Raw genomic sequence first — 27,494 nt, forward strand, 5'->3', positions numbered from 1 at the left:
CCAGCGGAGAAGCCCGATGAGGGACTCCTTTCCGGAACGCTGTGATCATGCCCTAATCCGAAGACAGGCGCTCAATGACTGCGCCACCCCAGCGCCCCGGGTTGTGGGCTTCTTGAAATTTCAGCCTGCCTTCTGGGGGAGGGGCCTGCCGCGCCGATACTCAGGAAACTCTGTTTGGGTAGAGTCTCCGTGTCCCCTGTGAGGGGGGGTGGGGATGGGTACCCTGTGAGCCGGTATATCTAGGCTTTTGTTCTCTGGCGGCTTTCCCTGGCAGTCTGCTGTGCCTCTTCTGAGAGTCAGAGCAGTAGCGGCTGAAATTCAGACTCTGTCTCAGAACAGATGGATTGCGGCCCGTTCTCCACTGATGATCTGGCCACTTTAATTCTGTTTCTGTTGGTGCTGCTCAACCTTGCAGCATCCCGGGCTGTGCGTTCCACACCCGGCGTCCCAGCCCTCACTTCCAGGGCTGGTGCATCTCTGTCCTTTGTGTTCCTAACACCGCCAGCTACCAGCCGCCCCACACGCGCTCCCGGAGCTCTTGGTCTCAGTCTGTTTCCAGTGAACACACCGGAATTCCTGAGTTCTGTGAGATGCTTGGTGGAGCGCGCTCCCGGCTCACAGTCTCAGTCTGCTGTCTCGAGGGTGCCGTCCACGGTCCGCCTGCTCCCCCGTGCAGGTGGCTACTGCTTCCCAGCGCCCAGACACGGCGGCTCCCTCCCCCTTCCGTTTATCTTCCAATATCTGTGCGCAGTTTCACAGCTCCCCGCTTCGTACCTCAATACTCAGCACTGGAGATGTTCATTTGTAGAGATCCAGATGTATCTTTGCATCTCAGGCTGATTCCATGGATGTTCAGGCTGGTCTGGTACCTATCCAGCTCAACTCAGGGGACCAGCTGAAAAAGGGGTCCCCTACTCCTCCGCCATATTAACTCCTCCCCCTAGTTTCCCAATTCTTAACAAATAATTGATCAAAGAAAGAACTTTTAAAATGTGAAACATGATTATTTAAAGTGTTTGCCTCTGAAAGTAACACTGTATGTTAATTATACTGGAATTAAAATAAAATAAAATGTGTGCTAACCCTATGAAAGTATAATCCTATTTTCATATATATGTGTGTGTGTGTTCTGTGTGTGTGTGTGTATACACACAAAACACACATATTTCAAAACTATACTTTTCTTTGATTTGTTCCTTGACATTCTCCCAAAATGCTAGACTATGTTACTAGAGTTGAACATTCCAAAAAACTTTTCTTGCCATTAACTATCTCGGCTAAATCTCAAACTCCTAACTGGATATGGGGGCAGTGGGTGGGTAAGGTTTTTCATAATGAGTCCTGGACTCTCTTCTTTTCATGACTCATGACTGCCACCAAAGTAGAAACATGGCCATGCTTACCAGGTTCAGAAGAAATCTATGAAGAGCACAGAGAAGTCTTTTTTTTTTTTTTAAGATTTATTTATTTATTTATTTATTTGAGAGAGAGAGAGAGAGAAAGCGAGTGGGCAGAGTGGCAGAGGGAGAGAATCTTCAAGCAGAGTCCCCGCTGAGCATGAAGCCCCGCTCGGGGCTCAGTTTCCCCACCCATGAAATCAGGACCTGAGCAGAAACCAAGAGTCATGAGCAGCAGTCAGGCAAGAAGCCTAAGAAATGTACAGCCTCCAGGGCCTCTGAGTAGCAGTCTGAAGCCTAACAACCAAGTGTAAAAGCACAGGAGCCGGAGACATACTACTGGCTACAACCAATTGATCAGTCAGTAACACTGCTTACCGTCATGCAATGCACACTTTAGACATCACCAGGTAAGGACTGAGGGGGACCCACAGAGCCTTATTTCCATGTCGACTCACTGTTTGTTTCCCCCCACCCCGCTTCCAGGGGACGAGGAGGCATACTGGTGGACCCTCCGAAGCAGAATTTCCAGGGAGACCCACCTCCCTCACCGTCCTGTGAAGCCTGTGAAAAGCCTCCCACCGGGCCAAGCAGAGAGGCCCCAGGCAGGCCGGTCTGAGCACCCTGGCACCCTGCAGAGGAAGGGGCCCACGGGTGCCCATGCCAGCGAGAGGCTGCACCGGCTGCCCAGATGGGCTAGGAGCCCCAGGGATGTGCCAGTGGCTGGCAGAAGCACAGACGTGTCCCAGGACCTCACCCTGGCCGTCTGTATCACGTTCTTAGTGGCCTTCTGCCTGGGGGCTTTCATCAGGCCCTTCCTTGACAGACTGTGGCACCAGAGATGCGGACACAAAAGGCCCAACGCGGATAATGTGGAGAACGCGGATAACGCGTACTCAAATGCAGGCTTCTTTGGTGACAGTGAAGCTGCAGGGAACACCCAGCACCTGAGGACAGATTGGCCCCTCCAAGAGCCCGCCAGCCGCGCTGCTGTCATCCTCAACGGACCCCTGGGAGAGGGCAGAAGGGAACCCGGCAGCCGGCAGAGCGGGGGACCGCATGGGGACAGCAGAGGGCGGGGAGCTGGGAAGGATTACATACTTCTGAGTGACAGTGCAGCCCATTCCACTCTCCGAGGACAGCTGAATGCTGATCGTAACCAACGAATTCCAGCAGGACGGGATCACATCTGCAAGAAAGATATCCTTGAGGAAGGAAATTATGCAACTCTGGCCCAGGAAGGTTCTCCCAGCGCGCATCCAGCAGGTGCCCCTGTGCTAGCTGGCAGACTGCAGACTGTCTCTGGCTCCATTCATAATGACCCAAGCGAATTAAATGCACGGCTCTCAGGAGAAATGGCAGCTTCTCTCTCTAAAATGCAAATGCACACGAAAGCACCGGGGGCTGGAGAGAATGAGCAGTTACCTTCACAGTTTTCCAAGGAAATGCAAGTGGGCACTTACCTGACCTTGTGGGACATACAGCAGCACAGGCTGCAGGGGGCCAGAGCTGAGGACGGGCTTCCCGTGTCCCACGGTGCGGTCCCTCTCAGGAACCCGGGACAGCTGAGCCCAGCCCCGCAGCTCTCTCCTCCCGGAGGGGGCCGTGACCCTCAGGGCAGTCCCGCTAACGCGGAACCAGCGCAGAAGCCGGCCCCGCCTGCCCCTCAGTACGCACTGGACAGCAGCTACGAGTCTGAGTCCGACGAAGGGTCGTTATTTACTCTAAGTTCAGTAAGTTCAGAGGATGCAAGAAACGCGACCGAAGAAGAGGCACATGGCCAGGAGAGCCACAGAGCCAGCGAGCCCCTGGAGGACGAGGACGAGGACTCAGGGCTGAGGAGGGACAATGTGACATCATCGGAGGACCCTGCGGACAACACCCCCTGCCAGAAGATTCTAGAGAAATGTGAGAACCGGGAGGATTGTTTTGGAAAACCCCTCATTTCTGGTCCAGACTCAGGTTTGTGGGAGACTCTTCTGGAAGGTGGCTCCACCACCGACACAGCTGAGGACGCGCTGAGCTCGCCTGGGTCACTGGGCAGCAGCAGTCCGGCCGGCGAGGCGCCCTTGGGCGCGGCCCTCTGTGGCTACGCCGCAGCTCTCCTGTCTGAGGCGGCGGAGTGGCGCTACTCGCTCAGGGACTTAGAGTTTTTTAACGTGGATGTCGCACCACACACACCACGGTCGGCTGCAGTCCCCTCAGATCCTGAGCGGAGCGACTGTCGTGAAGGAGACTCTGACATTTATAAATCCGAACCTTGCCTTCAGGAAAGAAACACGGCTCCGAAGGCCACTCCTCTCAAGGTCACCGCGGGCGAGAAGCCCAGACCCTCACGACAGAATTCTGAAGGGGGCGACAGGAACTCCCACCCGGCGGCCACTGATGCCAATGAGGGGTTTCCACGCCCTCTTGAGGACTCTGACTCCGGAANGGGAGAAGGGGGTGAGGGGGGAGAGGGGGGTGGCGCTGGAAGCAGCGCCGGGAGCCGGCCGCCGTTCTTACCGGAGCGCCCGATGGAAACCAGCGCACGGGGGCCGCAGGAGCCCCGCGGTGACAGAGGCTGGGCCGCGCGCTCGGGAGGGCATCTGCTACCGGCAGAAGCCGATGTTGACTTCTATGTTCAAATGCAGACCCACGGCCGCCTCTTGGGCGCTGACTTTCTGTATGAGGACCTGCTCTACTACGATGTGGAACTTGAAAATCAAAAGGAATTCAAGTAACATTTTGAGTACAGACTGAAGCCCTTAGACGGAACGCCGAACAGAGCTTTAACAAATTCTGCAGAAAGAACAGCACAGCTTTCTGGAGGGTGATCGTGAAACCACCAAGTTGGGGGGGATTCAGAGCAACTCTAAATATTTGTTCATAAGTGATGTTCAAAAAAGAAACCATTTTGTAGACCAAACTGTAAATTAAAAATCAGTCTTCAAGAGAAGTGATATTTTTTGTAAAAAGGGAAAGCTACCCTGCCACTCTCCTCATTTAGCCCTTCCTTGGAGTGACTCTCTAGTCTGGGCCGTCAGGAGCTGTGTTCTTCCGTGTGTCCTCCTGCTTCTCTGGCATTTTCTCCTTTTCCTTCCCAACAACCCTCCTCCACCCCCGCGTGCCCTCTCGGAGAGCATTCCTCAAAGCTCTGCTCCCGGTCTTTCGGACGTCCCGCTCTCCCTGGGCCCCGCTGCTTCCCCATCAGCCCCAGACAGACAGCACCTGCGTGTGCGCCACGAGGCCCGGCCTCCCTCCCAAGCTCCAGACTCACACTCTCAACCCCAGCGGCCCAAATCCACATAGATCATCCCGGGACCTAAAACACATCATTTTCCTTCACAAATATGATCTCCTACATTCTCTTTCTTGGTCAACAGTATCATGACATCCACCCAGGAAAGCCGACTGAAATTTGTCTTCTCTCTGACCCTTTCTCTTTTATTTCCTGTATCTGAGTAACCTCTAAGGTCTATGCCGTGGAAGTTCATGTATAGGTCTATACAAGGAGACATTTCAGTGTAGCAGCCTAGACGGGACTAGGCAGTTTATTGCAAACCAGTGTTTGCACAGAAAGCACCCTGTTTTTACTCAGAGTGTATATTTAGGGTGGATTAAGATGGGAGGGGACTGAGTTTGGGGAAAGGAACTCACCATCCCCCAGTCCACCTGTTGGCACCACTGGTCTCATAGGATCTAGTTTCTCAGTGGCTTTTTGTGACCTCTACTCTCAACCCCCAAATAAGGCACATCCTTTCTATCTCTTAGATTATTTTAAGGCCTTTTTGTGACCTTCAGTACTTTTCCTTGCCCCCACTCACCCCCCAAAAGTCTTATGTTCTCTATATCTCTCCACTAATCAGAAACCTTCGAGGCAGGCACCTGGCTGGCTCAGCGGGCAGAGCATGCGACTCTTGATCCCAGGGCTGTCGCTGCAAGCCGCAGGTGAGGTGCGGAGATTACTACAAAGACAAACAAATGAACAAACAAAAACCCAAAAACCTTTGATGCTCCCCATTGCCTATATAAAGACCAAATTCCATAATCTAGACCCGTCCTACCTTTTCGACTTTATCTCATGATATTATCACTTCTCCACACATTCTGCATTCTGGTTTATATCATCTAGACCAATCATTTATTCACTTATTTTAGCAAACTTTCGAGGCCTTCACTGGTCCCTGATCAATTTCTCCCCTGTTGTTCACAATTGCCATTTTGAAATTTCCTTGTCCTTGAACTTTCGCTGAGAAAATTCAGGCTGTCAGGAAGAAACCCCCTCATTCCCTACCGCACAGCAGTACACATTCACAGTCTGTGTCTATACTCACCTTTGTCTCTGATCTAAGACGTCAGCATGCTGTCGTCAAGGTTAATCCCTCTGGTCAGCTCCTGCTGCAGTCCTGGGCATGGATCCATTCATGTTTCCCATTCCTTCACTTCCAAGCTTTCCCTGTCTAGTGGTTCCTTCCCACTGGCTAAAAGCGAGCCCAAGTCCCTTCACCATTAAAATAAAAGGAAGGGGGTGCCTGGGTGGCTCAGTCAGTTAAGCGTCTGCCTTCAGCTCAGGTCATGGTAGCGAGTCCCGTGTAGGGCTCCTTGCTCGGCAGGGAGCCTGCTTCTTCCTCTGCCTGCCGCTCCCCCTGCTTGTGCTCACTCTCTCACTCTCAAATAAATATTTTTTAAAAAATTTAAAAAGAAAATCCAGCCATTTCTAGCCCTTTAACTATCTACTCCCTCCTCTCTGTTCACATTGCTACAGCTTTTGCTCTCACCCCCACCCTCCCACCGGATCTAGGGATCTGGGATAACAGCACACAGCAACGTGGTTTCTTTACCCCCAGTCCCCTATGGTCCAGGGGGCGGTTTCTAAAATGCAAATATGATCACGTTGCTCCCCTGATTAGAGTCCATCCATAGGCTACTGGCTTTTCTGTTTCTCTACAGCCCCACAGAACTCCCCATCCCCAGGCCTTTGTCCCTGTCACATCCGCCTGGCAACCCCACCCAACAGCTCCACCCCCATAAGCCCTCCTCTGACTCAGTAGCTCCTACCAGGCTCTCACGTTCACGGTCACATCCTCACGGAAGCCTTCTTACATCCTCAGATTAAGTTAGATGTTTCCATTACAGACTCTCCTGACACAAGCATTGTCCTTCACAGACGAGAGCTTATCGCAAGTAAAATTTAGTTATTTCTGTGATTATTGATTTAATGTCTGCCTGCCCTTTTTATACCATAACCTCCACGAGGACAACAACAACAACAAAATGTGTCTTGTCTCCCCAAGGCCTGTCGTTCAGTATGTTTTCAATACATCAACTTATTAAATAACGGAATGAAAACAAACTCTTTAGTACAAGGATGTCCATGAATCTGGCCCTACTTTCCGGGCAGCTCTCCACCCAGTATTTATTTCATTGTGCCCTGCCTCCTTCCTGACCTCCAAAGTCACAAGCACCCTGGACGGTGTCACCCCACCACCGCTCAGCCCACACTGCTCCCACTTTCTGGGTTGTCCCTACGACCTTTCCACTAAGCCGCACTTCACCTGCCCGGCAAATACCTACCCTGCTTCCAAGATACAGTGTGAGGGTCACCGCTGTGGCTCTTTCTCGCCTCATTTCCACCCAAGCAGAGAGGGCCACTGCCTTCTTCCCTGGGCCCCCGCTGACCCCTGTGTATCGGGGAAGAAACAAGGCTTTACATGGCCTGAGTTCTAGGGGATTTTCGGTTGGCCAACTTGCAACGGCTGGGTGAAATTCAGTTCTGACTTAGAGTCTACGAAGCAGAAACTCATCTCAGGGTGGGCGGTTATTTTATGAAGTGAAAAATTACTTTCTATTCCAGCAGCACAGAGCAAAGGTATACACAGTTTTGACTATTTTTGTTTGTTTTTCTTCACGCTTCTAAAAAAAAAAAAAAGCCTTCTGGTAATGTGGCATAAACACCACAGGCATCGCAGGAGCTCTATCTCTCAGCAAGTGCTTGTAAAAAGAAATTTTTACAACCCCTTTCAATGTGCCTGCTGTCAACATGGCTGCCACTGCTTGGTGTGAGTGAGATTTGAGGCCTGTGACTTCCAGATTTCCAAAACGGCTCACCTTTGGGGTCTGCCTGCAAACTGCTTCCAACTTGAAACCACCTAAAACCCCACAGATCTTCTTTTCCTCACTTTTCCCCTCTGTTTCAGTTTCCCTTGTTTTGATTAGGTCTCTAGTTCTACGATTACAGAAATGACCTTTAAAACTTATCTTACTTTTCATTAAGATAAACCTTTTTGCATTTTTCTAGCAAAGTAGCTCAAATTTTTATCCGCCTCACAATACCATAATAGCATATTTTCATCTAAGAAACATTTGAAAAGTCCCTTGTATAATTTACCTTTACATGTTTCTAAAGGTATTAAATAAGTCTGCGACCAATGACTGTAAACCCAAAATAGGAAACATTAAAATCTTAGTCTTCTTAAGCCAAGTTGTTACGCTATAGGCCTTAAACTCACACCGTGGTGTATGTCAATTAAATCTCAACAACACCGGGGGAAATATCTTACTCTTCTTGAAGAACAACCAATGACATAAATGAATTGTCTTTTTAAGGTTCCCTCCTACAAAACCTTCTGGTTTAATGTATTCTTTTTTTTATTTTTTTTAATCAAAATAGCTGACACACAATGTTACATTAATTTCTGGATGTCAGTAAACTCAATCAAGTTGGTAAAACCTTTTTCTTAACCCTCTAGAATGATTCAAGATGTGGGGGCTTGGGCCTTTCTCTCTCCCCTCCAGAAGCCTTTGTCTGCTTCTTTGCAGTGGTCATGTAGGGCAGAAGGAAATCAAGGGAGTCACGGTGGGTAACTGCTGGCCCATCCAACAGCAAATACATGCAAGCAAGCAGATGTCTCCTCATTTCCAGTCTATTTAAAAGACGAAATCGAATCCACTCAAGGCTACAATTTCTTTGAAGTGCCTTCAGACCCGAGGGAAATGAAGGTGGGAGGAGGAGAAGGGGTTTTTATAGCCTGTGAATGAAAGGGTTTGATGAATTTCATTACGGCTTTACACTAGGTTGATATGTCATTAAACAAATGTGAGTGGCAGGCCCCGGCCTTACAAGGAGGTCTCACGAGCCTGTCCACCAATAAGCAAGGGAAGAGGGTACCTTCGAAGCAGGACAGCGATGTTCTTGCCTCACAGAGTCTTAGAATTAATCTCTCGGACAACGGAGAGTGAGTAAAGTGACAGAAGTTTATTAAGTGAAGATACAGAAAAAGCTCTCAAGAGTGAGAGGGGTCAGTATTTCCAACGAGGGCCTTTAGGGTTGGTCTTCTATAGAAAGCTAAACAGGGAACTTAAATCCTTTTAACTTCTCTATTGATAACACCTTCAATGGCTTACTTCCTTTTTAGAGTCTGGTTATTCTTTCTTGGTCACAGGTGATTATCATAAAAAAGACACCCACCTCGCACGCCTGGGGCAGGGCGGTAGGTTTGTTCCCTTATCTCTGGCTTCCCCAACACCTCCACGTTTTTGGGATTTCTGTGAGCCTGATCACATAGCCCTCTTCGTAGCTCTTCCTACCTAGCCCCATCTGTCCCTTACTCACCTTCTTTCTGCTGCCTGAAAATCACATATTCACAAGAGTTTGAGGACAAGACCTCTGGTTATCTGAATGTAGTTTCTGAACAAACTTCTGCCAGTTTATGTTTTTCAATATTCCACTTTAATGTTCTACTACTACCTGAAGATTCTGGGTAATGTGGGCAATGAAAGTGTTACTGAATTTTTAAGTTTTACAGAGTCTTCATAATTCAGCATATAGGGGCGCCCGGGTGGCACAGCGGTTGGGCGTCTGCCTTCGGCTCAGGGCGTGATCCCGGCGTTGTGGGTTCGAGCCCCACATCAGGCTCCTCTGCTGTAAGCCTGCTTCTTCCTCTCCCACTCCCTGCTTGTGTTCCCTCTCTCTCTGGCTGTCTCTATCTCTGTCAAATAAATAAATAAAATCTTTAAAAAAAAATAATTCAGCATATAATGAATGCCCCTCAGTCACCATAACAGACAAGGACAACCCAAACCTGGGCCTACATTTTTTCCAGTCTTTTTCTGACATATATTTCATCTCCCTTTGGGTGTCTACGTATCTACAGTCCTGAAACAATTTGTACGATTAAACATGAGTAACATCTTTGCTCATTTGAATAAATACAACGCAAATATAATATTTGTTTCTAAAAAGAAAATTCTCATTATTTTTCTTTAAATATCTATTGACTCTTGCTTTTCATGACTCAACATACCGAATTAACCATAATTTTTTGGTTTTGTTTTGATATTCAATTTGTTGTGACCTGGCCAATAGATCCACCTTTAACCTGGTTTCTGTGTCTTTCTCTAGAATTTCTAAAGCATTGCCGCTTTCTGGCAATAGAAGTTCCACATCAGGCTAGAACATTAGCCCAAGAATGGAATCCACTTCCCTCCAAAGATTCCTGCTTTCTCTTAGCAGAGAATAGAGTTCAGGTTTTTCTGCTATAACATGAAATTTGCATTTCTGGCAAATCACCCCTTCTGTTAAGTTACACATTAAAAGCCATGGGACTTTGGGACAAATAGTCAGGGAGACCACTGAAATGTTAGGCAACTTTGGAACCAGAGCACTAAGGAACACAGTCAGTGGTACCTTGACAGTCACCCTGGATGTCGCAGGCAGGCAGGTAGACATAGGGAGAGGCTGACAAGGGTACATGTGAAAAACTCACATAGCCCCTTGAGTGGACATGCTGGCCAGTTAGCTAGAGAGAGCTGGGGGTGCTGCGACAACGGAGGCTGAAGGAAATCTGAGCCGGGAGCGTCCCAGGCATAGCAGCCAAGACAGGCACCGACCGACCCGCACGCCTTGGCCTGGCGCAGGGGCTCATTGTAATGTTCATAAAACACAGCTAAAGGAATCCTGCTGCCAGTACGGAAGCCTCGTTTTGAGGTTTGTTTTTGTTGTTGTTGTTTTTCTTTCTTGCTGACGGTTCTAATTCTACTCTTGCTGTGCAGGCTCCCCTTGCCTAGAAAAAAATCAGAGAGGATCCAACTTGAGTTCTAGGTTAGACCGATACCATTCTCCAATTGCATACGAACGAATTCATGTTGTAGAAACATGCTCTGTGAAACCACACGCAGCGCGCGGTGGGGAGCCTATCCCCCCATCCACCTCCTCAAACGGGGGCGGACTCGCGACCGCTTCAACCCATGGGGACAGCGGAAGTGACACGCAGGACTTCCGAGGCTGCAGAAGCGGTTCTACAGCTCCTGCCTGGGGTGTTCCGGAAGCTTGCTCTGGAGGAAGCCAGCTAGCACGGAGCAAGTCCAATGACCCCAAGACCATTATCCCACAAGGAAGCCGAAGCTAGCCCTGGGGAGAAGCCACAGGCGGAGCGAGATGCCCAACCAGCTCCCAAATGTCCCAGACATCCCAGTCTGAATGCCACACACTGAATAAAGACAACAGCTTGAGCAGGAGTCACCCCGGTTGTAACCGCGTAAGATCCACAGCACGAGCAACTAGCCGAACCCATCAGCTGCCAGAACTGCCAGAGACAACAGTAAACTGCTGTTTAGCCACGATGTTTTAGGGTGGTTTGTGTATACACACATCGTTATCAGAACATAGAGGAATACACTGCACTAGCGTGTAAAAATTAGGCCCAGGAATGCAGAATAGGTTATTTGTGTTCAGTATGAGACCGAGCAGGGATGGGACTGGGGTCCTCTCAACCCCAGCCACAAAATCCAGCGTTCCCAGAAGGCTGAAACCCTACGCCCCTTGAGTAGCATTTCGTGCAGAAAAGCAGAAGCAGGGTGTTTACCTAAAGGAGGGACTCCGCTAAGAAGACTACAGACCAAACCAAACCTGTCTGCACCAACGTGGAGCCCCGCACTGACCTTTTACCAACTTTCTCCCTCATTTTAAGACTAAAAATGACACCCAGAGGGTTGGAGATTGCACTTGCTGCGGGTTCCGTCCCCTGCACCTGTGTGCCCAACCTCCTGTCTCTCTTCCGCCCCAAAGGACTTAGAGGTCACACCTTTCCCAGCTCAGCCCCTTTAAAAACTTTCTCGGCTTTTATATGGGGATCTAGCCTGAAGGGCCCTTCCCTTTGTGCTGTCTCCCCTGTGCAGGAGGGAGGAAAAGCCTTGCCTGGAACTCTCGTTTGGCCGCTAGTCGATTTCTATTGTTTAGAAAACCCAAGGCCCCGATATGGTGACAAGTGCAGCGTTGGGGTAACGGCAGCCCAGCTATTTAGGGGCAGAGCTAGAAAAGATCTCCTTTGTATACGAGAATTCACATTAATACTCTTAGGTTTCATTTTAGATTTGCTCTATGACATACCTACTGAAAATTGTAGTTGCTATTACAAATTTTAACTGCTTCTCCTTCATAATTTGCCAAGCCAAATAATATACACCCCGTCTTCTTTATCCATTCATCAGTAGATGATGAATGGGCTGCTTCCATAATCTGGCTACTGCAGCTAACGCTGCTCTAAACACCTGCGTGCATGTGTCCCTTTGAATCGGTATTTTTGTGTCCTTTGGGTAAATTTCTGGTGGTGCCATTGCTGGATCATACGGTAGTTCTTTTTTTTTTTTTTTAAAGATTTTATTTATTTATTCGACAGAGATAGAGACAGCCAGTGAGAGAGGGAACACAAGCAGGGGGAGTAGGAGAGGAAAAAGCAGGCTCATAGCAGAGGAGCCTGATGTGGGGCTCGATCCCATAACGCCGGGATCACGCCCTGAGCCAAAGGCAGACGCCTAACCGCTGTGCCACCCAGGCGCCCTCATAGGGTAGTTCTATTTTTAACTTTCTGAGGAAACTCCATCCTGTTGTCCCGAGCGGCTGCACCAGTTTGCACTCCCACCAACAGTGCGAGAGGGTTCCTCTTTCTCCACATCCTCACCAACACCTGTTGTTTCTTTTGTTCATTACAGCCATTCTGACAGGCTTGAGGTGATATTCAGCCATAAAAAAGAATGAAATCTTGCCATTTGCAACGATGTGGGTAGAGCTAGAGAGTATTCTGCTAAGTGAAATAAGTCAGTCAGAGAAATACAAGCACCATATGATTTCACTCGCATGTGTAATTTAAGAAACAAAACAAACAAGCAAAGGAAGGGGGGAAGAGAGAGACAAACCAAGAAACAGACTCTTAACTCTAGAGAACAAACTGCTGGTTACCAGAGGGGAGGTGGGTGGGGGGACGGGTGAAACAGGGGATGGAGATTAAGGAGGGCGCTTGTGATGAGCACTGGGGGATGTGCGGAAGTGCTGAATCACTGTATCTAATACAACACTGTACGCTAACTAACTAGAAACTAATACAACACTGTACGCTAACTAACTAGAATTTAAACAAAACCTTTCAAAAAATCAAATAATGTAACTACCTGTTTGTTTTATCCTTCCACACAAAATAAGTCCAAAGTGAAAATGTTACTATTAACCCAGATACTACTACTACTATTTCACGCTACAGGGTTTGGCGGCCATATTTGAAACAGTCCCATTACTGATTACTCCTCACATTCCCTTGTTTTGATGGGGTTGAAACATTAACACAGCTTCCTGTTGTGTTTGGGTTTTGAAACTATTACAAGCCTTGTTATTTTGGCCACTGCTACTGTTTCAAATACCAGAAATGATAACGTACTTGCTAAAGTACTGATAGCACTGTTGCAGGGTTCTTGTCTCTCCGAGTGGAAGAATGAATTTCCCAGAAAAAAAGGATAAAGTGAAGTGAAAGTTTATTAAGTGAAGGTGAGAACAGAAAAGGAAATCTCTCTAGAGTGAGAGAGATCCCCAGTAGTTACCACTGAGGGCTTTTATGGTCAGTCTTTTATAGAAAACTGACCAGGGAACTTGGTAAGTATCATGTCAATAACATGTAGGACCAACATGGTGGATTTGTAACTATCATGAGAATATCCAGTATATTTAGAACCACCGTTGTGGAGGTGTTAGGGTAACTTCTCTCTGGTTAAGATCTCATCTGTAACATTTCTTCACATCTGGGATTTCTGTGAGCCTGGTTACTAGCCGCCTACCTATTTCTCCCTACCTAGCCTCAGCTGTCCTTCACTCAGCATCAGATACAGCTTATAGTAGGGAAGACAGAAAACACATCTACTTTTAGGTTTATTCATATTTGCAGTAATTAACAAGTACCACCTATCATATCATCTGCTACTCTCTCTTGCCCTAGTGCAATTTGTGACTTTTTAAACTTCCCTAAAATCTATTTCATGATTGACATCCAAACAAACAAAAGAGGTCTATATTTCATGAGTGTAAGAAGAAACCTGTACCATAAAACAATTTGATAACAAGAGAGTTCTGAAGGCTTTATACTCAATGGCTGGAAAACACAGCCAAAAAGAATTGTCACCAAAGATAGGGCAGTCTCTCTTACCTGAGATTCTGTCTCAACCCTGTTTTTTGGCAAATATGCACATAGATGAAGGCTCTTTCCCTTTCCAGCAAAGAGGTATTTACATACAATGCCCAGTTAAACTAAGGTACATTTAGGTGAAAGAATGTACAGAGTTAGTGCCTTTTAATGAAAATACATTCCTTTCTCCAACAGACATATGTTTTCTTATTTTTCTCAAAAAGACGCTTATATTACTCTGGGGTGTGTAATCTATTTGTCTTCCTTGTGGTGTGACTTCACCAGCTCTCTCATGATTTTTGCCTGTGAGCTCCCATGGTGCCCCTTTCCGTGGGGTCCCATGTGACTGCAGGCCTCCTACACAGGCCAGTGACCAAGTGGCCTCTGTCCAGGCTCCCTAGAATTTGTTGATTCCAGGCCAGTTTTCACATTAGCTTCACAGATTGTGGAAAGGGTGTGAGATGGGGGGGAGGGCAGAGCAGGACGGGGTTGGCTGCTAAAGATGGAGACCACTGCAGTAATTTGAGCATTCGTTAATCACGGGGGGGGGGGGGGGGGGGGGGAAAAAAAAAACAACTTTATAAGGGAAGGACCCATAGAGTTTTTTGACTAACCCAGTGCCTGTGAATCGTGAGTGCCAAATAAATGTTTGTTGAATACAGTAATGAAGGACTGGAGGAAGGGAGGGAGGAGGGAGGACAGAGAACTCTGCTATACTAAGGTGCAGTAGGTCTTTTCAAATCTAAATTAACCCTCCCTCCACCACCACCTCTCTCCCTGCTACTGACTTGCTGAAAAAACAAGGTCAGTTGCCCTGAAGAATTATCTACATCCTGGATTTGGCCAATCATTTCTGCCTAGTATCATGATTCCAGCAAGTATTTGGAATCCTTGCCGCTCCTGTGTCTAGGAATCCTGGTGCTCCATTCTGCATCTGGATATCCCACCCACGTCTGAGGACCTGGCCTCAAATCTGCTANGGGGGGGGGGGGGGGGCGTGGAAAGGAAAGAACCAACTTGACTTTATAAGGGAAGGACCCATAGAGTTTTTTGACTAACCCAGTGCCTGTGAATCGTGAGTGCCAAATAAATGTTTGTTGAATACAGTAATGAAGGACTGGAGGAAGGGAGGGAGGAGGGAGGACAGAGAACTCTGCTATACTAAGGTGCAGTAGGTCTTTTCAAATCTAAATTAACCCTCCCTCCACCACCACCTCTCTCCCTGCTACTGACTTGCTGAAAAAACAAGGTCAGTTGCCCTGAAGAATTATCTACATCCTGGATTTGGCCAATCATTTCTGCCTAGTATCATGATTCCAGCAAGTATTTGGAATCCTTGCCGCTCCTGTGTCTAGGAATCCTGGTGCTCCATTCTGCATCTGGATATCCCACCCACGTCTGAGGACCTGGCCTCAAATCTGCTACCCTTTCCACGAAGCCTCTCCTGATTGTTAGAGCACCAAACTTCCTCATTGCTCTCTCTGTGCTCCCTAAATACACACCTTGTAATTCTGTTTAAACTTTACTTCATTCTGCTTTGAACTACCTTATGTTTCCGACAGACTGTGTCTTGGAAGAGGTCCCAGGATCATCTCCTTCGGGAGCCTACCCTTCCCTGAAACACCATGCTTCGTTGAGTCATCTGACTGTCTTCCCAAAGTATTAGACAAAAAAGCTGTCTGATGAAACTTGATTGCTAAATAGCAGTTTAAAATCGGGCCCCCATATTGTGCTTGAAATGTAAACGTGGGTCTCCCTTTTTGCCATTTATTTTTATAGGATTGTGGGCTATTGTACCAGCACAGCCCAGGCCCTTCAAGCTGGCCCCCCATGATGCGGGCCAGGACTACACCACTGACCCCACCCAGAGAGAGGGCCCTCTGATTTTTTTCCGCTTCTTCCTTCCCTTCGCTGACCACTCTGCGCCCTACCCAGAAGGGCTGGAGATGGCACTGAAGCTTACTGGGGTTTTACTCAGACCTCGTGGGGCTGCATAAAGAACCATTCCTGGGGCGCCTGGGTGGTTCAGTCACTCAAGCGTCTGCCTTTGGCTCAGGTCATGATCCCAGGGTCCCACCAGTCTCCCTGCTCAGCAGAGAGTCTCCTTCCCTCTTGCACCTCCCCCTGCTCGTGGTGCACGTGCGCGCGCTCTCTCCCAAATAAATAAGATCTTATTAAAAAAAAAAAAAAAAAGATCCACTCCTTTAGAGAAAAAAAGAACCTGCTTCCAGTTCCATGCCTTGAACCAGAACGTCAGTCCTAAAGCAACCCGTGCCCTGTAGCCTCTGGACCACAGGCTCACTGAGCAGGGATCAAGTTTTACACGGAAGTCCACCGCCCCTACATTCCGGTATCAAATAGTGAACGGAACTTAAGGAAAAGTCAAATTTCAAATAATTCCTATTTGGTGAATTATTTAATCAAAATAAACACAGAGTTGACTCTTTAGTTTTAATAAAATGTAGTTAGGTAGAGCTAATAAACAAGGAGAATTCGCACGGCTTTAACCAAATTCTGCTGGAAGGAGCGAAGCCAGGGGCTCCTGTAATTTTTACCTAGGAACTGGTGCAGAAACTAGAAATGCTTTCAAATCAAATGTAAAGTACCAAAAGGAACAAAAATGAAAAATAATCTCTCGGTGTCTATTTTTGGAAAAGAGAATGTTTTATTAATACTAGAGATTTCCTATCAATTCTTTGCACTCTTATGAAGTCAAATCTTTCTCTATATTTAATGTCCTTAATATCTATTGTAAATATTGCAGTCATTTCTTTTATCTTCTTGATTTAAAAGCTCATTTTCCATTCAAATGCAATGCTTGGTTTAAATAGTGGCTACCTGGATACAGCTGTAAAAAATTGAGAGTTACATATGCCTTCACTGGCTATTTTTAGATTCACTAATTATGAACAGCCATATTTGCTTTCTCCCTGTCTTGAACACATACTCACTATGTTTTCATATATAGATAGATATTTACATTTATATTTATATATAAAACCCAGAAACAGAAGCAAATCTACTTCTGCTCTACCCAGAAGGCCTCTGTTGTCACAAATATCTTCAATGTGAAAAACAGTAAAATGGTATTATCTTTGTTTCCAGACTCTCTATATCTCTCACTCTCTATATCTATCACTATAGATAACATTTTCGTTTTGCCTTAGCCGCAGTTTATTAATGTTGGTCACATTCTCTAAATGATATCCCCACACCTTTCAGCAAGGGGGCTGAACCACTGATTCTGGTAGAAGATGAGAAATGATGTTGATAATTATGCAGGAAATAACAAATTCACTTCCCCTCCATTTTTTTTTTTCCAAATTTGTCATTCTGTCCTTTCTTACGGAGGGCGTAAGTAACTGAACTGGCCCTGGGGAAGCGCTGTGCCAATTTGAAGCAGTTTCCAGGTGAATAAGGAGAGCAGAGCCAGAAGAGCCTACCATGTACCCCAACCTTATTCCGCAGATGAAGAAACCCAAGCACAGATCAGTCAATGTGTGCGCCCAAGGTCACTTAGCTAGTTCTTGGTCTGCAACCAGAATTCGCTTTGGACATCCGCCATCCCTAAGGACAGCCTACCTGTGGTCTGCCACTCCCGCCGCATAGGGAGATTTAGAAAACATCCTTTCCGGGATGTCAAAGCATCCTCCAGACACTCCTTCTCAAGCAAAGCATCGCCTGCTGCTGCAAATGCCTGCCTGCATCCTCACCGCTCCACTGGCCGGGAGGGGGTCGTCCCGGGCATTGGGGGACAGCCTTGTGCTTTTCACCCTTCCAGCACTTCGCCTGCCGGCCATCGGGGCTCCACACGGCCATCTTCCAGGCGGGCTCCCTCGTTCTTGCTCTCCACCACTCCCTCTGCGCCTCTCCCCGTCCTCCATCCCCACAATGCCTTTTCCCTCCACTGGCCCCTGGCCAGGCAGCAGGGACCTCTAGGGCCACATGAGCATTAACTGCCTCCCATGGACCCCCATCCTTTTTTTTTTTTTTTCCTTTTTAATTTAAGCCCCTGGAAGGTGTTCTGGAGTTGTTCCTGCTACAGCAGCCATGACCCAGCTGGCAGAGGCCTGTCTGCTCTGAGACCGGCCTCCCTGCCTCCTTCCAGCCCCACATCAGGGCTGTACACTTGTACCTCGCTCTCCTCACACAGAAAGACAGCACAGCTGAAGACCACCTTGAATAAAAGAGAAATGCTCCATTCAACATCTCCCTAGTTACTGAAGGAGACTATCGACCCGCAGTGCTGGCTGCCACCGTGGTTTTCATTAAGGCTTTCAGATTTAGGAAATACCAATACAGAATGCCCCGGTGACTTTGCCTTTTGGGTAAACAACAAATACTTAATATTTAAGTATGCCCCATACAATATTGGGGACCTATTTCTACTACAATATTATTGTTTACCTGAAATTCCGATTCGGCTGGGTGGCCTGTAGTTTACTGGCCTCCCTATTTTAATGTTCAAAGAAAATGATCTGAAAATGTTCCCAGGCAAGATAGGGTGTGCAGTTCCAGCAAGGGCGGAGGAGAGCAAATACTGCTGAGATACATTTGCCGCAGTGGAACAGTGAGTAGATTAGGCATTGAGCCCATGCCACCCAGGCCTACGGAAGTGCCTCCTTCAAAGCCTCGGCAATGATTTACAAAGCAGTAAAAATGGAAATTCACTCACACCCAAATCCAGGGGGGAGAAACGCAGGAACATCAAGTCCTGCCTGCAGTTACCAAGGGGGAAAAAAAACAAGCAACAAAAAACCCACAAAATAAACCGTGACAAAACCAAATAATTGCAAAAGTGTTTCCTTGCACAGAAGCAAAGAGTCACTTGTCACAGGGGGAGCTGATTAGGGAAAGGCTTGCCATTTCAAACAGGAGAGCCTTCCTGGGATGCTTCCATGCGGGAGGCTCTGCCACTAGTGGTCACACCACTCACACACACTCTGCACCCACTCCCGGCCTCTTGGCTTCAAAACTCATCAGCTTTGACTCTGGCTGACGCGGCAGTCTGGGACGGAGGACTTTCAGCTAAGGCCGCGGCACACACAGAATAAATACGGCCAGCACTACTTCGACTTGCTGCATCGGACGCGCACATGCGCAGAAACAGTCGTGTAGTCCCGGTCAATTCAGATGAATGCCTCTGACGCCAACATGCGGTCTGTGCAAGGTCCCGCGTAGGAGGGAGTGTGGGATGTGAGGGAGGATGGGGGTGGGACCGGACCCCCACAGTCCTGCCTTCGGGGGCCTTCGAATTCAGAGCGAAAGACTCCGGAAGACGAGCTTCCTCCACCAGACGGACAAACCTGTGCTGTCCAGAGAAATCAATTCCGTTTTTGGGGAGGGGGCGGGAAAGTGGCAGGGAGGTGGCCAGGGGCCAGGAATGAGAAGCTAGGGAGGGAGGAGATATGCACGCTGGTCTTCTGCCCCCTATTATACAGTAAGCTATGGAGGCATGCGGAAAGAATCTCAATGTATTGTTTCAAGCACATATCTAAATAAATAATGTGAAACTGAATTCGCAAGTACTAAAATGAAATGGGCCACTGCCTGACTTGGGTCAGTAGAGGAAAAATCAGTTTTCAAATTCATGAACAAGATTCGATTTACATTTAGTTAGAAGTCCCGACCGTTTCCGACGGTCTACATCTAGAGATGGGAGCGTGTAGAAACCGTGTCTCCGAGCGCATAATGATATAAATTGCAGCGTGTGAGCAAAACCCGACACGCCGGAGGAAATGCTAATGTACATTTCTTTGTCTATGAATAAGATTACCACGCAACAACACGTGAAAGTTTCTTTTTAAAACATGTGAGTCCTGACCCAGAAGTGATCGCACACATTGCTCTTTTGTCATTTTCCAGAACATGGCTGGGACAGGCCCCGTCACTATCCCCTAAAACCTCCCAACTCTGTTGGCTCCGTGGCGCCGAGCACCCCCTCCCCAAGCCCGCCGGCTACTCGGATGTCACCTGGTCAGCCTCGCAGCTTCTCTCCGCTCCCGGAACCCACCGCAGGGCTTTCCGGTGCTGTGCCCGGTTCTGGCGGGAAGCGGCCGGTCCTTGCTTGGTGCAGTCAAGGCCTCAGCTCGCATCTCCCCCGCCCCGCCGGGCCTGCCCGTCTCGTCCTGACTGACACAGCATACCCCGCGCAAAGCATTCTTTAGCACATGTTGGTGTTGTCTTCATACCTCCTAGAATTATCTACAAAATTGCCATTTCAGTGTCTGTCTTCCCAATAAAGGCAAACATCTTTTTTTCCTTTTATTTACGTTTTTATTTAAATTCTTGTTAGTTACCACAGTGTAATATTAGTTTCAGGTGTAGAATTTAATGATTCAACACTTCATGCAACACACGTGGCTCCTCACAAGTGCCCCCCCCCTTAATCCCCATCACCTGTTTAACGCGACCCCCCCACCTGCCCTCTGGTAACCATCAGTGTGTTCTCTACAATTAAGAGTCTGTTTCTTGGTTTCGATATTGGTTTCAGGTTCATCATTTACATACAACACCCAGTGCTCATCACAAGTGCCCTCCTTAATGCCCATCACCCATCTATCCTATCTCCCACCCACATTCCTCCCTCAACCCTCAGTTTGTTCTCTATAGTTAAGAGTCTCTCATGATTTGTTCCCCTCTCTCTTTTCCCTCTCCTGAATGTTCATCCACTTTGTTTCTTAAATTCCCCATATGAGTGGAATCATATGGTGTTTTTTTCTCTGATTGACTTATTTTGCTTAGCATAACACTCTAGCTCCGTTCATGTCATTGCAAATGGCAAGATTTCATTCTTTTTGATGGCTGAGTAGTATTCTATTGTGTGTGTATATCTGTGTGTGTGTGTGTGTTTCATACATATATATATCACCTCTTCTTTATTCATCAGTCAATGGGCATTAGGGCTCTTTCCAGTTTGGCTATTGTCGATAATGCTGCTATAAACACGTACTCCTTTGAATGTGTGTTTTTGCATCCTTTGGGTAAATACCGAGGAGTGGAATTGCTAGATCATAGGGTAGTTCTATTTTTAGCTTTTGCTCTATACCACTATACTGTTGTCCGGAGTGGCTGCACCAGTTTGCATTCCCACAACAGTGCAAGAGGCTTCCCCTTTCTCTGCATCCCCACCAACACCTGTTCTCTCCTGCGGTGTTAATTTTGGCCATTCTGACCTATGTGAGGTGGTACTGCATCATGGTTTTGACGTGTATTTCTAAGGACAAAGATCTTACTTGTCTTGGCCACTATAGCGTCCCCTGGGCCAGGGACTGTACTCAGCACACAGTAGGTGCTCAGTAAACATTTGTTGGTTGAACAAATACATTTCAACTCCAGATAAACCAGGATTAGTGCTTTTCAACATACTTACATTAGAAAAGACGCACATAGTAATGATGAGAACCAGGTCCCTGACTGTGTACCTTCGAAACAACTAAAGAAAAATGCATCCTATCTCCCCTAATAACGACCGTATGTGATTTATTGGGAAGAATCCCCGTGTTCTAAAATTTTTTTAAATTAGAAGAGAAGGACCTGGGTCAGTTAAGTGTCCAACTCTTGATCTCAACTCAGGTCTTGATCTTGGGGTCATGAGTTCAAGCTCCATGTTTGGCTCCATGCTGGGTGTGGAACCTACTTTTAAAAATAAATAAAAATAATAAAATAAAATTAGGAGAAGAATGTTTACTGTTCCTGACTTCCAGTCCTTTTCTTCACTTAAAACATTTTCGTAAAATTTCAATAGATGGGGCTACTGAGCGCTGCCTCTCTGACAATTTTCACCATTGAATGATGGTTACTTTTACCCAACTTTATTATTATTATTATTATTATTATTATTATTACTTTTTTTTAGAGTGAGAGAGCACACAAGTGTGTGTGCATGAGGAGGCAGGGCAGAGGAAGAGGGAAAGAGAGAATCTTAAGAAGCAGACTCCCCACCCAGCACAGAGCCCGACAAGGGCCTCCATCTCAGGACCCTGAGATCATGGCCTGAGCTGAAACCAAGAGTCAGACGCTTAACCGACTGAGCCACCCACCCAGGGGCCCCTACCCAACTTTTATATGCTTGGGAGAAAGGAAACCCACCGTGAGTGTATCTTAAAAGGGGCTGGGTAAGGATTGCCAGGGACTCCAGGTCCCTCCCTGGTGGTAGCTACGCTCGCCACTCATCTCTTCAGTTCGACAGATCTTTCTCGGCCTCTTTCAGTGCTTCAGCCAAAGTCCGGTACGGGGCCACCTTGGTTTCCATGTAGCCCACGTGCCTAAGTGACACTCATGCATGGAAGCCGTTCATCATAATCCTCTGTGTTCTTCTCAAAGAGCCCATCTTCAGCTTAAGCGCTCTTTAAGGGCAAGGAGCAGGTTTATAGATTTCTCTTAGTACAATGCCTCCGTCTACGGGACAGGGACAGTGGGTAGTCAGCCCACCGAGGGCCTCCCCGCATCTAATTACGTGATTTTTTAAAGTTTCTCCTGTTATCTTAAAACACTTTTTATAGGGTGCACACACAAACCTGGTATAGATGAATAATCCTCAGAACTTTAAAAGTAAGGACAGCTTTCCTCCCACTACTGTCGGAGCTCATATCAAATCACAAATTAGATTATCTGGAGCCAGGAAGCCAATAAATAGCTGGGTGTTTCTGGAAACAGCCACCTGGCTTTGCCCACGTTTAGGCTCCAGAGCAGCCACGGGGTGGAGCTGCCTACACTAGGAAAAGAGGAAATTGCTACAAATAACCACCCTCCCCCACCTCCAAATTCTTCCCTGGGCCTTCCTTGGTGCCCATGAGAAAGGCTGGACAGGGCGGTGAGAATGGCCAGGGAACACGGAGTTTAGGGAGGCCCCTCTCTGAGAGCAAGCCTGCTCTTTGTCTGGGGCAAGAGGTTCCCTCATCCCTCAGGCTGCTCCGTACAAACACAACCCTGAAAAGAGGCCAGGAAAGGGCGAGAGAGCCTTGCTTGCATCCTTGGCACACCCAGGAAGAACATGGTGGGTCGCCTCTCCCAACGAGGTCAGGAACAGTGTCAGGAGACCCGGCCCAGGGAGTTCCTCCCCTGAATGGAGAAGATCCTTCTTCTGCTCCTCATGCCTAGGCCCCAGGCTTGCTGTTGAGGACAGGAGAACCTGAAATAGTGGAAGTGAAAGGTTGGAACCTGCCCCTGCTGGTCTGAGGGACTGTAGGAGGCAAGGAGAGAGGAAGTAGGAAGGCAGGAAGGAGATGTGCTTCCTCAATATGGAGGATGATGAGACCAGAGTCGCTCAGGACGGGTGAGAGGAGCCCAGGGAAATGCTGAGGGCATCAATCAGGACTCTGGGAGGGGATCACCTCAGACACCCTCCCATCTCCCCCACAGCCAAGAAGCAGACTGAGCCAGGCAGCGTGGTTAGGAGATGGGGGGCTGGAAGTTAGCTTCCCAGAGCTGCTCTCCGTACCACTGTGGTGTGCCTCAGACCCAGCCAGTGCCGCCGTGACCCAGAAGGGCTGTACTGGACCTAATGCATGTGACCTTTTGGCCTCGTGCTCCTGGGCCCAGTCACGGGGCTGCTGCCAGTTGTGGGGACCCTCCCCATCCTCTGCCCCTCTTTTCTCATGTAGGCAGCTCGGGCTAGAAACGAGGCCACTTTGTCAGTGCAGCCTGCAGCCCCACAGCCTGAGCTTCACACTGGCCCCAGGCCATGCTCTTGACCTTACTCTCTAACTGTCTGAAATGTGGGCCCCATGGGAGCCATTGTAGCTGAAGCCAGAACCCTACCATTTTCAAGTTCAGAGGCAGCACAGCTTGGCACGGACATGACTTCTCTTAAGTGCTGCACAGAGGAGCTGGGAACACAACCCGGGAGGGCAGAAGAGTTTTGAGTCCTGGAGCGAAGTTTGAACCAGGAGAGACAGGAACTAGGAAGGAACCAGTAGATACATTCTTAGTATCTCCTTTGTATCTCCTCTTGTCTCCCCCCACCCCCCGCCCCGCACCACTATCAACGATTCCAAGACTCGGGAAGCCTCTCCAGAGGTGTTCACGTGCCCGATGCCCGTGCCCGATGCCCGCAGGAAGCATCCATACACCTGCATTTCCTTGCGCGTCGTCCTGCATCTACATTCTCCTGTCCCCTGCTTGAGTTAGCCTTTTCCCTCACTTTGGCTTCCCTGGGATTGCTCTTCATCCTCACCCCTTCCTACACTGACGTTCCAGTTTTATTGCAGACTGTTTCTCTAGGGACCCCGGGCTCCGGTAGCATGTACGGAGGTGAGTTGAGGGTTTGCCTGGGGACCTTGCCAAGAAGATGATAGAGATGGGGCCGGGTGGCTCTCAGTATGGGGCTTTAGAGACGGCGGTGCAGGGCACAGGCAGGCGCAGTGTCTGTGAGAGCCTGGGTGCGGGCGGGCCAGTGGGGCACAGACCAAAGACAAGACGAGTGACAGCCAGAGAATGACAACAAGACGAGGAGCCGCTGGGCAGTCCAGGGTCACTTCCTGCAAAACCTCACTTGAGGATCCTTTCTCCCCAAAGCCTCAGAGTGCGGCCCTCATATACCCAGATACCAACTGGCAGACATGAACGGAGCCAAGACAAAAACAGATAGGAAGTCACTTCAATGAGACTGCTTCAGCCAGTTCCAACAGAGAGTTCGGTTACTTTCCAACAGATGCCAAGTTTAAACAAAGAGAAGACCATTAAGATCAGAGGAGGTATCGATATTTTTCACGGGTAAGGCAAAGTTGTACCTGCTATCCCAGAAAGAATATCCATCCAAGACGAAAGAAAGAAATCCCATTTGCTCTGCGAGTCTGGGTGCTTGCGAGGGCTTGTGTCACACTGCCAGAATCCCCTGGAGCCCTGGGTGAGAGCCTTTGCGGTGGGGCCAGGATTATAGCCACAGAGCACTGGAATTGACCCTAGATGATCTTGGTCAAGGGGAAGCCATTCTTGATCTGGAAATGTGGCTGTTTGGCTCAATCCACGACGCTAGGGGAGGGCTGCTGACCGCACATGCCCACGGGGCCAGGCAGGTGACATCGATGGGTGAGGTGGACTCTGCGGGAACCGTGTCCAACAGGAGGTTGTCTGCCCTGCACACATCGGCCAGCCACTGTTGGTCCCTGCAGAAAAGAGGGTGCCGTGCCCCCGGAGTGTAGCTGACATTATCGAGGCAGGTAGCGACCCTCGTCTGAGGGTCGCCATAACCCCAGGAGGAGGTACTGTTATTATCCCTCTTTTCCCAAGGAGAAAAATAACTCCTCACTGACTTACTTGGAGCCCTGAGGCACAGAGAGGTCAAGTAAGTCCAAGGTCAAAGGAGTGGAAAGGGGCAGAGCTGGGCTGCAGACTCAGGCAGTCTGGCTCCAGAGCAATCCCACTAATACGGCACAATTCTGCTGATTGTTCATTAGTCAGAAATGGAGACCAAAAAAAAATTAATCTCCCAATTTAAATACTCAGAGTCTTTTTTAATAAAAATACTCTGCAAGCCAAAGAAAACCAACGTGTGGGCCAAGCTACGGCCTGTGAGCTGCCAGTTTGCGTGTGGCGTTCCAAGAGGGTAAGTTATGAGGTATCCTTGGAAAGCCATGTTTTTGTGTTCGTTCTCCCCACCCCAAATATTCACAGCAGGGTTTAAACTCGTCGATTTTCCTTCAGAGTTGTCAAGCTGTGCACCTACCCACTTCTACCGGTAACGCTTCTGTTAACACAAAATATTTCTGAATTCCTCTCTCGGAATTGCCTTCAGAAAGGTTTACGAGTCAGCTATATTATTTTGTAGCCAGATCTTTTTTGATGAAACTAGCATTTCCCGGCGTGATTCCAATCATGTTCGCCAGATGTGGCTCTGAACCACTTTCAGTTATTTCCAGAAATCACATCCATTCTGAATGCGTGGCGACCGACTGCCCAGGAAATTATTCACAAGAATGTGTTCTGAACATCATTAAAATATGTGTGCAGCCTTCAAGATAACAACAGTTAAAAGGACACACAAATCCATCTCCTCACGTTCTTATTGGGTAAAAAAACCAGCCACTAATGTATGGCTTCATCTCATTTATATGACCTGGGTTGGGTGTTCTGAGTGATGCTGTGATATTATCTCTTGTAAATTCTGCCACGTGAAATCAGTCATTCCCTCCACCCCCCAGTGCTAGGAATTATGAACAAGGTACAGAACCTTGAATGGTCTACAATAAAACAATTAAAAATAAGACTACATCTGACCCAGCCCTTCTACTGCTGGGCATATACCCCAAGAACTGAAAGCCAGGTCTCGAAGAGGTATTTGTACACTCACGGTTGTAGCAGCATGATTCCCAGGGGCTAGAACTTGGAAACAATCTCAATGTCCATTGACAGATAAAGGGGACCTAAAGGAGTCAAATTCATAGGCCCAGAGGGTGGAGTAGCGGTTGCCAGAGGCGGGGGTGGGGGGGTGGAATTGGTGAGTTGTGGTTTAATGGGTACAGAGCTCCAGTTTTACATGATAAAACAGCTCTGGGGACGGGTTGCAAAGCAACGTGAACATATGTAACACTACTGATTTACACACCTAAAAATGGTTAAGATGGAAAATTTTGTTATGTGTATTTCACCACAATAAAAAATAAAAAACCAAAATGAGATGATGCCATCATTCTCCTCTTTAAAACAAAACACAGCACGACACAACAAAACCCACCCTACCTGAGTGTATCTCTTGCGTGAATCACATCTCAGCGGGAGGGTAAGCCCTTCCACACGGATGGGCCCTGATTCTCAGGGGCTCTTTGGGAACCATTGGGCCAGGAATCTCCTGCTTCGGGGGCGGAGGGGCAGGTTCTAGGCTAGAAACAGAAAAGGAGAAGTGAAGTGTCCCTGGCCTCGGCCCGCAAGGGAGTTTACCCAGGACAGGGCGGCTCTGGGAGGAGCCCGCCAGTCTCTGTCCGCTCTTAACTTCAGAGGAGGAACCGGAGCTCTGGAACGTGTAATCTTATTTATTCCCCTTTGCATGGGGTAATATTCAGTTATTTTTAAAATTTATTTTATTATTTTTTAAAGATTTTATTTGTCAGAGAGAGAGCGCGCACAAGCAGGGGGAGGGGCAGGGAGAGGGAGAAGCAGGCTCCCCGCTGAGCAAGGATCCCGATGCAGGACTGGATCCCAGGACCCCCAAGATCATGACCTGAGCCAGCCAGGTGCCCCATCAACTATTTTAAAGATAAAAACTGATCAAACGGGGGCGTGCTGCGGGCCGGGGCAGGGATCTGGAGCTCTCCCGGCTGCTTCGCTAGTGCCTCTGCCTTGGGCTGGGGGCTCTCAGGGCGCTGGGGGGAAGCCGCTGAACACCAGCTGGTGCACAAGTGCTCCAACCTCTCCCCCTCCCCCCCAGCTCTACTGAGGCACAACTGACACATAAAAAATGTATTTACGGTGTGCGATGTGATGTTTTGGTGTGTGTGCACAGGGCAAAAGGAACCGTAACCAGCTCAATTTCCATATCCATCACCTCACATAGTTAACGTTTGTGTAGGGGTGTGTGTGTGTGTGCGCGCGCGCAGGGAACATTTAAGACTTATTCTCTTAGCAAATGTCAAGTATGCAATACGGATTATTACCTATAGTCACCATGCTGTGCGGTCCATCTCCGGAGCTGCTTCATTCTGCAACTGTGTCCGCTTTGACCGACACCGCC

The 27,494-nt window shown here is 48.2% G+C and overlaps 1 protein-coding gene across 1 annotated transcript in view; it reads left to right on the forward strand.

The window, feature by feature from the left end:
* LRRC66 (leucine rich repeat containing 66) overlaps positions 1 to 3,829 on the forward strand; it is a gene marked incomplete at its 3' end in the record, with an annotated part of 25,737 nt that extends 21,908 nt beyond the window's left edge. The window contains exon 4 of the mRNA XM_019799832.2: positions 1,884 to 3,829. Coding sequence (XP_019655391.2) covers positions 1,884 to 3,829 — 1,946 coding nt within the window. The remainder of the gene's footprint in view (positions 1 to 1,883) is intronic.
* Between the last annotated feature and the right edge of the window lie 23,665 nt (positions 3,830 to 27,494).

This window comes from Ailuropoda melanoleuca, chromosome 11, assembly GCF_002007445.2.
Source record: "Ailuropoda melanoleuca isolate Jingjing chromosome 11, ASM200744v2, whole genome shotgun sequence".
NCBI classification, from domain to species: Eukaryota; Metazoa; Chordata; class Mammalia; order Carnivora; family Ursidae; genus Ailuropoda; species Ailuropoda melanoleuca.